This window comes from Ornithodoros turicata, chromosome 2, assembly GCF_037126465.1.
Source record: "Ornithodoros turicata isolate Travis chromosome 2, ASM3712646v1, whole genome shotgun sequence".
Classification (NCBI taxonomy): Eukaryota; Metazoa; Arthropoda; class Arachnida; order Ixodida; family Argasidae; genus Ornithodoros; species Ornithodoros turicata.
Window position 1 is genome coordinate 147,624,854 of NC_088202.1, and position 12,993 is coordinate 147,637,846.

At 49.5% G+C, this 12,993-nt stretch overlaps 2 protein-coding genes across 2 annotated transcripts in view; both read right to left on the minus strand.

The window, feature by feature from the left end:
- Positions 1-3,062: 3,062 nt before the first annotated feature.
- On the minus strand, positions 3,063-4,707 carry LOC135384241 (uncharacterized). Its single transcript, XM_064613452.1, has 2 exons — positions 4,399-4,707; positions 3,063-3,356 (listed from the first exon to the last, which is right to left on the minus strand). The coding sequence occupies exons 1-2, from the start codon at positions 4,557-4,559 to the stop codon at positions 3,185-3,187; spliced, it is 333 nt and encodes a 110-aa protein (XP_064469522.1). The 5' UTR covers positions 4,560-4,707; the 3' UTR covers positions 3,063-3,184.
- LOC135385135 (uncharacterized) overlaps positions 4,645-12,993 on the minus strand; it is a 34,092-nt gene continuing 25,743 nt past the window's right edge. Inside the window, exons 4-7 of the mRNA XM_064614311.1 lie at positions 11,771-12,430; positions 5,702-6,411; positions 4,700-5,096; positions 4,645-4,655 (exon numbers count right to left, since the gene is read on the minus strand). Of these exons, the coding sequence (XP_064470381.1) occupies positions 4,645-4,655; positions 4,700-5,096; positions 5,702-6,411; positions 11,771-12,430 (1,778 nt within the window). The remainder of the gene's footprint in view (positions 4,656-4,699; positions 5,097-5,701; positions 6,412-11,770; positions 12,431-12,993) is intronic.

The window sequence follows — 12,993 nt, forward strand, 5'->3', positions numbered from 1 at the left end:
ATCACCCAAACCAACAACCTTTCTTTATCACTTCTTCTTGCTTCTTTGTAAGCACCGCGGTGGGGGCACTAACACAATCGCTACCTTGTTCTATGATGAGTTGCGTTTCTTGCCTGTTGATGATTTCTTGATTGTGGGGAAGGAGGGTGTAAGGTGGAATGAGTTAGTCAAAGTGTTTGCAAGGGCAATCCCTTCAAGTTGAAGTTCACAATAGAAAGGCCGCACGAAGGAATGCTCCACTACCTTGATTTGAAGTTATTAACTACTCCCAGGGAAAGGGAGACCCAGTTATGTTGGTGTTACGGGCAGAAGATGCAGAAGGCAGTTCTCCCGTTCAGACCTGGTCACTCCTAGACTGTAAAATTTGGGGTGGTGTCGAATTTGTTGAGCAACGCAGTGGCGAAGTCCTGTTCTCACCAGGTAGAGATGAGCATTGAAGATCAGATACTAAGGTTAACGAGAGCGGGTTATCCCCCGGATTTTGTCAGAGGGGTAGTCAGGAGGTTGCTGAGGAATAAGAGGGCCCCTGAGGAAGGAGAATGTACCAGTACGAGTCAGCCGACAGTCACCTTACCTTATATCCATACCGCCACCCACAGGTTAAACAGAGTTGCAGCTAAGAATGGTATAAAGGTAGTAGTGTCTATCAAGAGGAAATTGGGATGCCTTCCTGCCATTGTGAATGGTGGAAGGAGGGAGGGTGTCTGTACGGTACGGCATAGGAAAAAACAGGTCCCTTGCTTAGTGGGGGTGGTCTATTCCATTCCTCTGGGATGCGGGAAGTGTTACATAGGCGAGACGGGCCGATGCGTAAATGAGCGCTTACGAGAGCATGCTAACAAGGTATCAAATGCTGAGGTCGGCTCTTCCCGTTTAGCGGAGCACGTCATGGGTTGCGGTTGCGAGCCTGATTTCGAAGCCACTGAGATAAAGTTTAGGTCAAAGGATGTGTATCTCAGGCAGACCGTGGAAACGCAACTCATCATAGAACAAGGTAGCGATTGTGTTAGTGCCCCCACCGCGGTGCTTACAAAGAAGCAAGAAGAAGTGATAAAGAAAGGTTGTTGGTTTGGGTGATATCGGTGTTTGGCATCAAGTGTTATCTGTGACATAACGTCATGTGGGGGGAGTGTCAGTTAGAATGGATGTTTCACTTGTTTTCAGCGTTAGTAAACGGTTGAAAGTTGCGTCGTCGCTGTCTCGTTTCTTCGTCTGTCGTCGCCGGGCCAAAGGATATGTACCAACCGGCCCCATACACTATGTGTCCGATAGGTTTACCGTTATAGGACCGTGCAGCAGTAAAGACACTTTCGTGTCCTCGGGAGGATGCCGTTCACTTGCAGCCATTCCAGCGATGATTCCTTTGTCGCCAGTGCGACCCCGAGCTTCATTAGGTTGGTAGGCATGGCGAGAGAGAACTGGTGAAGCGTGCGTCTTACAGTTCGAGAGTACGAGGCGTCTTCTGCGTACGTTGTGTCTGGTTTTCGCGCCTTTTGCCTCCGGTCATTTAGCAAGAAGGGGGCGCTGTCGCGCTTCCGGTACGAGACTTCCGTTCTACTGCCGCCGACCGTCTATGTGCTTTTCCAATATGGCGGACTTTTCGTTTAGTTTTATAAATTTTTTAAAATAGTTTATTTAAGTGTGAGTCGATGCCTAATTTTTCGCTCTTTCGAGTGGTGTTATTTGTGTACTTTTGGTCGATCTTTAAGAAAAAAGCCATAAGCCCGGCTACAGAACTACATTCAGGAGCTGAACAAGTTTATAATCCAACGGCAGACAACGAAGCACGTACAGCGTTGCCCCCCCCCCCCCCCCCCCCCTATGCGACCGGGCACTTAACGGCACGCTCCGCTGGTTCTGATGTGATAGGCCGGCCCGCATGGTGCGTGTTTCTGTGAATATCGCGCTGCGTAAAACTCTGCGTGGCTACGCACCGTGAAAAAAATACGTATGTGCTTCACGAAGTGTTGGCAACATTCTCCTCTCCTTCCTGTTCCGTCCTGAAATGGCTGTAAAATGGTTCAGCTTACGCTTGTCCCATCCTACAGTTGGCAATACGAAATGGCCGTGGAGGGAGACAATGTAGTGCGCTCTTTGTTTTTAGGGCGAGGGCAGTACTATTTTTGAACCGTGATGTGGGCAAGCTTACGCTCGTCCCATCCTACAGTTGACAATACGAAATGGACCCTCACGAACGAAAGCTGTTGTGCTTGGAGATGTTGCTTTCGATAAAAAAAAGACAAACGATGCGGCGGCGGCGACCCAGAAGCGCTAGTGGGTGCATCCTGTAAGGAACATGGCGAGTTTCACCAAGCGGTATGTATGGAGAGCGGTGTCGTTGTTGTCGGACTGAATCCGGGATGTTTAGTGCGATCCAGAATGTTTCAATTGACACTAAAAGTGGCGTGGAATATTTAATTAGTGTGAACTAGTCAAACAGTTAGTAGGCAATACAAAACAGCTGTACTATAGCAATGGGACTGGTGGCTTTTAAAAGTTGGTGAGTGTGTTTAAAAGTGAAATAATGCGTGGAAGTGAGAGAAGACCATATATAGAGTTTTAAAATATAAGAATTATAAAATTATGTGGTCTGGAACCTTCTTTATATGCATTCCATTAACACCACCCGAAGCACAGAAAAACACGGCCACGCTAAGCCTAACGGCTTCCGATGGGTGATGTTGAGCCTTGGGTTAGGTCAGGTAAGCGCAATTTAGTTAGGTTAGGTCAGGCTAGGTTACACAGATTGGGGAGCGGTCTGGGGGGAGCGGTCCCCCCCCCCCCCAGGCACGCACTAGGCGGTGCGGGCATGAGACTGTGCCTAATTAAAGATGGCGGAAATCAGTTCCATTGCTACAAAACATACACATACATGAACAAGGCTACTGCAGCCGGCGTCATTCGCTTGGTGGTATTGTAGATGTTGCCAAGCTGTTTGCCAACCGATATGACGCCATGTTACATGGGGTTTCGCGCGTCCTGGGCAAACTTCATAAGCAACTGGACCGACCGATATTAACCCAGAGGGATTAATAATTCGCGAAGAAATTACTTGCAGCAGCTGAAGATGATGACAGTGGTTTTATACTCATCGCTGAACGTTAATCTCGCTTCACAGTATATGCATATTTACAGGGGTGAACATCGTTAAACAATGACCTCGCTCTATAACAAGTGATGAATCTCAATCCTGTTCGCTAGTCTCATAGCAAACGTAAGAGTTCTTCCGATGTATGCACTTGATGTGGTCCTTGGTCGTCGGCTTGTTTGGAGCGCCCGAATCAAGGAGTGGCTGTTGCAAGGCTTCCTTCTGGACTATGTCCCGATACACGGGCTGCGGAGGCACCCCTGCTGACCTGCACTAGGAAAATGCATTAACATGTTTACAAACCGTTCGGTTGACTATACCGTGCATTGATTGGTTAAGAGCTACTCAAAACGAGGACAGTTCCAAAAATAGGTTTCGGAATAGCATTGCTCTGGACTAATCGTCGTATTTTCACTAAGCCCTAAGCAGAACTGTGCGTAACGCGTTATTAGTAACTGCGTTACTCGTTAAGTATCCTGTCACGTGAACACGAGCGCTCAATGTGTCGCCTTCACGTACACTGCTAACCGTGGGGAATATCTTGCTACACAGCCACAAGATATTCCGTAGCAGACGAGAGAAAAACGCGCCGACGGTGTCGTCTGCTACGTGTCGTCTGCTAAATCCGCAACATGGCCACTCCCGATATTCGGCACCGTGTGAATGCTCAACATAACACGGGACGGAACTTTGTCTCTCCAAGCAGCGTTTTCGCTTTTTCTTCCACTAGAATATTCCGTGAGGATGCCACGCGTGTGAATACACGGGAAGTTACATATTCTATACGCCTCTTTGAGAGGATGCCCGCCTGGACGCAACTGCAGAAGCGACATCTCTACTGCTCTTACAGCTGTTTTATAAAAGAAATGTAACGAATGAAAACGAACGCCCTATGTATGACGTCATGACGACATTCACGCCACTCATTCTTTCTTCGTCCTTTTGTTTGAGATCGTCCCGACTAATTGCCGAAACATATGACACTCCCGTTGCGAAGGAGAGGTGTATATAGTCCAGATGTGCCATCGCAACACCCAAACACTTCTGCATAAAAATAAAGTCCTTTCGAGAGCGCGGTGAGGAGTTCATTTTCTACGGTCTCTGCGAACCATCATACCCACTAAGATGGAGATGCAATACGAGAATATGCACACAAAGTTATCCGACTAAATTACACATGCCTGCGGGGAATTGCGCGTTCTCCACACCAAAGCAAGCCATGGCGGTAGACTTTTCACGTGGCTGAGCACTGAGACTTTGAAAGAATTTGCTGCCGCTAATGGCGCTTTCATGACCGCCACGTGACTCACCTGGCTTCCTGAAGCTTGGGCCCGTTGAACACCACAGCCAATGGGTAATGCGAAACATCTTGTGGCAGCATTGCTGGATCCGGGACCACCAGTGCTTCAGGCTGGAGTGATCCCAAGAAGGACGAGTTCACTTGTTTTCCGTTCAGAGGACTGTACACCATCCCCAAATTCCCGAACGCGTTTTGCGAAAGGAGATTATCCAATCGACCTGCTTTGTCCCCTCTCTCTTCCGCAGCGCCATCTACGTCAGTCGTCTTCTGCTTCGCGGCGTCGTCTGCTGCGCGCCGCGAGATTGCGTCACTTTTGGCTAGTCTAGTTTTAGCTGCGACTTGAAGAAACTGAGAGTTGGGTTCTGCCAAGAAACCAGGCCCCACTTGCAGAGCAGCCGTCTTATCAGATACTAGTTTCTTAGCTTTGACTTCATAGCCAAGTTCTGCGAGTTTTTGCGTGATCTCCGGTATGATATCTTTCGTGATGTCTTCTGGCACGTTCTTCTGTTGCTGTTTCTGCGCGTATTCAAGAAGGGCCTCGGTTGCTGGAAGCGGCGAGTGCTCCGTTCGTGCTTCTTCGGCATTGCTCTGGAAATGGATCCACGGTGAATGCGTGTCGATGTGCTGAGTTGTGGCCTTTTCGTGACTTGCCGTGCTGCTTTCGCCTTCCCGATGTTCTAGAGTATCTTCCCTTTTCCTCATCGATACCTGCGTAGTGATTGCTCATTTGATTGCTCAGGGGATTGATATATTTCGTGGAGAATATCCAGCAAGAGTTCTAGCCGACTCCCTACGTATAGTCCAGCCAATTATTGAATAAGAAACGCTATAATAGGTAGCATTTCATGTAGTAAGAGCGGCAAATATAGCAGAAAATACGGGCGCGTAGCAGAAATCTCAAGATGTGTCTATATGTACACTTGCCACTCCAATATCAAGTTAAATTGAATTTGGCAATAAACTTCTACCCGAGAAACGTTATCATGGCGTTGGTAGACAGACTGAAACCGAAACAGATTGGAAGGGGAGACCTGGATTCCACGAATGGGCATTTGTTCGCTGCAAAAAAAAAAAAAAAAAGTAGGACCGAAGGTCGCGTCCCTTTCAGAGACCATCGTAATCCCCTCAAGACCGTGGTTTTCGAGCGCGACCTTATTCGCCACTAGCTTTGAACGTAGTTCAATTCTACCCCATTTGTGGCGCTGTCGAACACTATGACGTCATTTGTTTACTAACAGGGAGGGGTCTATTCTGGAACCCCCAAAATGACCTAAATTGCTTAGATTTTTTCTACAAATCTTCAAAGCTTATACCTTGGAACCTGCTTCGTGGCCTTTCCCTTCCCCCGACCGATTCTCGCTGCTCCGCATTCCCCTTTCCCCGTGATGTAAGGCATACGTGAAGTGATAGCCCAAAGGCTCCATGGTGCCGTGACGTTTTTCCTCATCCTCTTTCATCTGCTCGTACACTTTGTGGAATAACTCTTCCCAGGTCCGCCCTCGGAGATCCTTGATGACATTCTCGTGGTTTCTGTCCGCGCGGCTTGTGACATAATTGAACAGTTCCTCGGAGTAGATGTGACCGTCGTCATCGGGGTCTTCGAGTGGCGGCGCCCGGCCGTTCTTGGACATGAAGTCTCGCAACATCGAGTCTGACACCCGTGCAAAGACGGTGTAAAAGGTCTGGTTCTTGTCCTCGGGGTACGTGGGACTCAGGGCGAAGGAACTGACGGCGTAGTACGGCAAGACGGACCGTCGTCTCCTGCGGTTCTTGAAGCCTGGCGGAAGCATCCAGAACTTTCCCAAGTTTTTCACGGGGGTTCCTCCGTAACGATCGGGCGATGCACCGGTTGTGTTGACGCGCAGTGCTTCGTACGGGCGTATGGACGTTTCGTTGAAGACGTCTTTAATGACGAGAAGGTCGGAAGATGAATTGTCCGTCATGCCTGCCACCAGGAATTTGCGGAGTTCTGGGTGCATTGGAGTCTGTGTGGTTGAAGATGATGTCTGCGCAGTTGTCGACGCTGACAGAGCGGAGGGAATACATTAGATTTCGGGGTAAAATCTTTTTTACATGTGCGGCAGAACCTCGTTAATATGCCACTGGTTAATACGACGCTTTATGACAACTTTTCGGAAGGGGCCCGGTCTCTCCTTCACTCGTAACACGTGGCGTTCGTTAATACCACAATATAACCAAAATCCGCGGGAACCGCCGTGGCCATATCAACGACGATATTACCATATATTGGCCATATTTAGACGCTCGTTTATATTAACGAGTTCCGACCTGATAGATAATACTTTATACAAACAACATAGATTTCATAGAAAGATATACGACATACGAAACAAAGATATGCGCTGTAACAAAAATGTCCTGAAACGTGTCGATATACAGGTCGTTTTACAGCGGCAGCTGTTAACGAGAAGGTTTCAGGAGATGGCGATATCTGTGGAAAAAAAAAGAAAAAGACCCACCCGGACGAGTCTAGGACGAAGGCGAGTCGTCATCTTCGTCTTCGTCCTGGACTCGTCTGAGTTCCTCACTGCAATTCTTCACTTATAATTAGGGCAAGGAAATTTAGGCACTAAAAACGACGGAAATAGGCAGGCATTTAGGCCTCCCAAAATACCAAAATGGGCAATAAAAAGCGCGGGTACGCTCTTTGGCATTCTCGGTGTTTCAGAATGCTCCACCAAGGAAAATTTGCTCGTTTAGAGGCTACGATACCGTACGATACGTACCGTACGTCTGGTACATGAATGCTGAGGCAGCCCGGAAACCCGCTAGATTGATTGAATAATACTTTTAGTTTTCCGCATTCGAAAATCTGGAAAAGCCCAGGGAGGCCAAACCTTTGAATGAAATGTGCGCAAAAAAGGAACAAAAGGCGCAAACACGCAGTAATGAAGAGCAAAATGCAGCAAAAGCCTGAAAGCCGCCACTCGAACTTACACCTCTAAAAAAAAGGACTCTTACGGCTTCTAAAAATGTTAAAAAAGGCTACAGTTCAAGAATCGATGAAAAGGCAAGCAACCCCGAAAATGTCGTCTTTAGGCGTTTCTAGGCATTTAGAGGCAAATGCCTAAAAATCCGGGCCCTACTTATAATACGCTTTAGAGAGTTTCAGCACGTCGGAAGCGTTCCAGGGAAACAAAAAGGAAGCTTTCAAGTCCAAGATCACGCCACATGGCAGTGGCATATTCCTTCATCGTTATCATTCGTATTATTCGTTTATCGTTATCATCCCCCCTTCTGATAAGCGTCCGAATAAGAAACGGGTGTCCGGCTACGCTTTCCACCTGAGTATGTGCGTCCGACCCTGTCTTCTGCTAGGGTGTCGCCCCTAGTGGCGAAATGCGACACCGCGTCCTTCCGTGAACGTTTGTCCCAAGCTGTACCGTTACGATAATTAAAAGTTGAACGCGGTTACCTGGAGCACTGTCGAAATGAGGGGAACTACCAGCGGGAACCACAGAGCACACTAAAATGACAGCGGACTGAGGGAATGGAATGGAATATTATCGAAGGGTCTCGTCAAACGCGAGACAAGCTCGGCGAGGCGGCAAGCTCTCCGTAGTGAGAACCAGAGCCGTATATAAAGAGAGCTTGGACATCTTTTGATCTTTTGCCGCTACCCGGGTGGAGCCTGGTTTGATGTCAAAGTCGTCGTTGCACCGCCCAAAAAGCCTGAATCCAAGAGGAATCCGCTTATCAGCCAGCAGGTGGGCGCCATTGTGATGCAGTCCGCTGGCTAGCCGACACACGCTTTGCCGCGTTCAATGTAATCTACTCAGAATCATCGGCTTATGACCCACAGCCGCCTGTCATATGGGGGCTTTGCTGCCAAACTGAAAGAATTCAAGGACGAAGGGCTCTCGAATAATGCGATATGAATGTGTCTCTCCTGGTCCCCCTTGTATCGTAAACAGCGTTCTGCATCAACACGGCGTCGGCGATGGCCATACTCTGTCTATATACGGCTCTGGTGAGAACACGGGAAACGTGCCCTCTACCGACGTCCCTCGAAGTCACCATTCGTGCCGCGACTTCGCGTCGGCGGCATCAACAAGAGGGAACTAGGTATTATAGCATATTCGATGTACTGCACCCAGGGGGGGGGGGGGGGTCGAACTCGCTCAAGGAAGCGTGACCACAAGGAAGCTGCCATCTGTTGGTCATTGAAGGCGTTGCCTTCGTGGGCTGATTCATTCCGCTAAACTTGACGCGTTCGTTTTCGTAAATTAGTCACCTGCTATCTGAATTCGGGTTACTATGTGCGTATCTCATATATATTTGTTAAGCAAATAAGCAGTGAATATTTTCCTACTACATCACTCGCTTGTGTGTTGTCGTTTGTCCGTCACTTTATTATCACATTATCACGAAACTCGACAGACCCGAGCATGGAATGGTGGGTGGTTTCGTTTTTGAACATTTCCGGTTCCTGTTGGTTCGGAGCAGCATGAAAATGACGGTTTACTGTGCGTATTCATCTTTGGGTTACTGCTGTCTTGGGAAATACATGTCTACATTCGTTACTATGGGTAACGATTTCGCGGAGCATACAAAAGGCCACTTCAACACGTCACAGGCGGTAAGCATGTTCATCCGTGTCGGTGGAAAGCAAAAGGTTTGTGGTGTCGCAGGTGTTATACGACGAGGCACGTTGTCATCGCACGTATCTGTGTAGGTTATCTTTTGTGTACGTTATCTTGCTGCGCGGGGCTTGCTGCTGCTATGTCTGCACGGGATGTTTACGTTATTCGGCCCTGGGAGAGTGGTTCTTTTCCTTTATAAGGGTACATTTATGCTGCAGCATCGCTGCTGGCACATGGCACATCGCTCTTTGGCGATGACGAAACAAAGACATGTATCTCTGTGGGCGCGTTCATGCTGCAGCATCGCTGCTTGCCAAAGATGCACGCCATGATCATCGCCACAACAATGCTGCCAAACATGTTTGAACATGCCCGGGGACTACCTGACTTCTGGCGATGACAGGTCAAACACAGAGCTTTCTGTTGGTGCATTTACCCTGCAGCCTGGCTGCTCGCTTATCCTTGCCGCTGCTTGCCGCTCTGCTCGCTGTAAACATGTTTGTCTTCCTGGTATCATTGATGACTGGCGTCTTGAAATCCGACCTGCGATTGGTTGTGATGAAGTCGGTTTCCTCCTTCCTACTTTTCCTCGTTTCCGTCCTTCCACAGTGAACGCTGCTAGGCGACTGATATAGCGAAAGCGAGCAGCATCTTGAGCAATCTGCAGGGTAAACGCACCCTAGCGGTTATGCGAGCAGCGATGTGCTTGAAGCTGCAGCGAGCAGCGATGCTGCAGCATAAATGTACCCTTAGTGCAGTCACAAGCATAAACGGGGCTTCTTTTTCCTCGGCTCGGCCACATGCGACAGTCTTTGTCTGTATAGCTCCCGTGCCGGGAGAGCTCAGATTAAACAGCAGGCAGCCTCACAGATAAAATATGATTCGCGTTTGATATGACAAGGTTTACCTTGCGATTCCGATAACAATACTGAATTCTGCACTTATCCCGAAGGTCGCGTACGTACTCAACGCAATCACACGGCTTGCATCGCTTACTACGCTGGACGTCGTTCCTTCCATTGGCCCGTTCCCCCTGTTTTTTATCACACGTGACTGCACAGGGTTGGCAACAAAAAGGAGCGGGCGCGCTGTAGTTAGGGGGCAGAACTTCGTCCACTAACCCTGTCCATGACCAACTGATGGCTGCGCCCTGGCGGTCACGCTCGCGGATAGGAGAATCCCAATCACGGCGCGCCAAGTACGTTCTCTAGAGCAGAGTTTCATAAAGTGTGGTCCGCGGACCCTTGAGGGTCCGCGAGAGTGTCCGTGGGGGTCCGCGACCGTCTCTCACATTTCAGTGAGGATTTTCGTCCCCACAAACACGCGCTCGTACATGCTGCCCGATTTCCAAACACGCAGAACTTCCAAAAGTGCTACAAGCATGCTTCAACGGGTAGCTTCTAATTTCTGATAGAAAAGTCCTGCAACGCACGTTTGTCCGCGTCATACACAGAAAAACAAGAAGAAGAAACCAGTCCGGAATCGTTTCTGAAGCTGTATCGAAAGCACGCAGCAGCTGACGAGGTTCTTGGTTATGCACTGGCTGTGACGGTGTGTGTGTGGGGGTCCGTGAATTGGTTCTCATCGCTTCCGGGGGTCCGCCACCGCCAAAAGTTTGGGAAACACTGCTCTAGAGTATTCCTATATTACCTCTCTGACTGCACCGGTGCGCCCTGGGGCGACACCTCATCTTCGATAACCCCCACCAGTGGGCACCGGATGTCCTCGATTAACAGGGTGCACCTGCTGGGTGCGCCGCCGAGTTGCTTCGAGTTGCACCGAGAAAATCGGCCATGCGAGGGAGTGTAATCCCCAGGAGCATCACCACAGGCGACAGCAGCAGACGCCGCAGCACACGCACGGTATCACATGGACAGCGGTGACGACGAATTCTTTGCGATAATTCGAGATAACAGTCGGCGATGATCAACTTTGCAGTGACCAATATCGAAAAAAGGGCACTCACCATTAGATACATATTTAGCTGCGCTTGTGCCGGTAGTCGATCTTTCCTTCCGTCTACAATACCGATCTGCTGCGTTCATATTTGCGTTGTCACCACGTGCTGTTACGCAGAACTGGGGCGCGCTACACGCTAATCGGAACGTCATAAGCATAACCCAAAAAGCGGGACTTTTAAAATTCCCCGGGAAACACCAAGTGCTTCTCGCCACGAGCATCGTCATGACACGTCATTGACATTGCTATTGCTCTCGGTGCCGCCGGTGCGGAGAACTTCGCGCCCTGCAGATTCCGGGGCAACCCGGTACAGTTTTATCAAAAATACTATTAGAGATCTCCTATACCCGACGCCGACCTGACCATGTTTCGCATTTTCTGGACACGTCTACGTTCACTGCGCGCCGGCAAAGTTCCGACGCTCGCAACGTGCCAAAGCTATGTCTACACGCCCATGCAGACCGATTTGCCGGAGCTCGGCTTCGTAACTAAAAGACTGGTCTCTCCGTGAATGCCGTTTATGCAGATCCTGCGCGTCGATCAATGCCTCGTGGGCTGTGTGGGGGGGGGGGGGGGTCGACGCAGCATTAAGAGATAAGCTTTAATAACCACTAAGCAGAAATAAGATGCAGTTAGCTGGTTGTATGTGCCTGATGGAAAGGAATTCCGAGACAAGGAAAAGACGTACGAAGAGACGCTGTTGTCCTATGTACGTCTCTTCCTTGTCTGGGAGTTCCCTTCCAGCGCCGACGCCCCTGCCGAGGGACCCTGAGGAATATCACCTACAGGTACCACCTATACACATTGAACCGGACCTACCTTTGGGTGTGAATCTCCGCGCGTCCTGTAACAGGAGGGTGATGTTCCTTCTTTGATCATCCAATGCTGCTGAATGCCTCGTCTTCAAACGTTCGATGACTCCGTCTTTGCCGTCCAGATTCGCCACAACGGCATCGTCTTGACTTTTCTTCTGTTGGGGAACTCGGGGGGTTTCTCGATGCTCCGTTATTGGGTGACGCGGCTCCGTAGAAAACATCGTTGAAGACAATGATGAAACGTCGTCTTTGGAAAGGGACGAATTATGAGCAGCGTCGTCCTTCTGAGATAGCACGACCTCATAATCAGACGTCGTTGACGGCGTCGGAATACGACGTCTCCGAAGCCGTCCGCTATGAACATGGCCCTCTCTTGGGGACTTCACACTTCTCGAAGGCTGTGTACGGTGTCTCGAGGTCCAGGAATGGGGCCGTCTAACGTTCGTGCGTCTGACATCTTGTTGACCTTGGCTTACACTTCGGCGCCTTCTTGGCGCTGGAGAGTCCAAGTGCTGACGCCTGGAACGTTGCAGAAACCTTTGCATGATATGCAAGCTGTCACGCATCGCAGGTTCTAACTCTTCTCTGGACCTGCCTTTAGGAAGTAGAACTCCGCTGCGTGGATCTACGATGATAGCTCCAGGAATGACGACGCTCTGCCGGCCTGCATTGCCAATGAAATCAGGCTACCGTAGAAAAAGCAAGATCAGTGGTTCACAATCTTTTTGCCCCATGCATACCTTCTGCCGTTCATCAATGCATTATCCCCCCCATCTCATATTAACCCCAAAGCGATACACGCATAAAAATTTGAGGTATTTTAATGCTTCTTCCGAGTTTCCTGAAAGTATTGTTTGCGGCGAGACACCCAGTAGTGCCAGAACTGGACTTTGGGAGCTATGACGTAACTATATCGACACGCGACACTACACTTGGAGCTCTACACTGGGAGCAGTACGTAGTTAGCACTGAGATACCTAGCTAGACGCTGGGAGCAATCACGTAATTCTAGCAACACGTTGCTCTACACTGGGAGCAGTGCGTAGTTAGCAATGACATACCTAGCCAGACGTTGTTAGCAGGACGCTGGGAGCATGCAGTACGTAGTTAGCACTGAGATAGCCAGCCAGACGCTGGGAGCAGTAGACGCTGGGAGCAATCACGTAATTCTAGCAACACATTGCTCTACGCTGGGGCCGACGGAGCACGGTAGCCACAGTACGTAGT

Coding starts and splice junctions, on each gene's coding strand:
- LOC135384241 (XM_064613452.1), bottom strand. CDS start 4,559: ATGGTGTACAGTCCTCTGAACGGAAAACAAGTGAACTCGTCCTTCTTG. Junction 3,357..4,398: donor CCCAAGCTTCAGGAAGCCAG/GTGAGTCACGTG, acceptor TTCCTAGTGCAG/GTCAGCAGGGGTGCCTCCGC.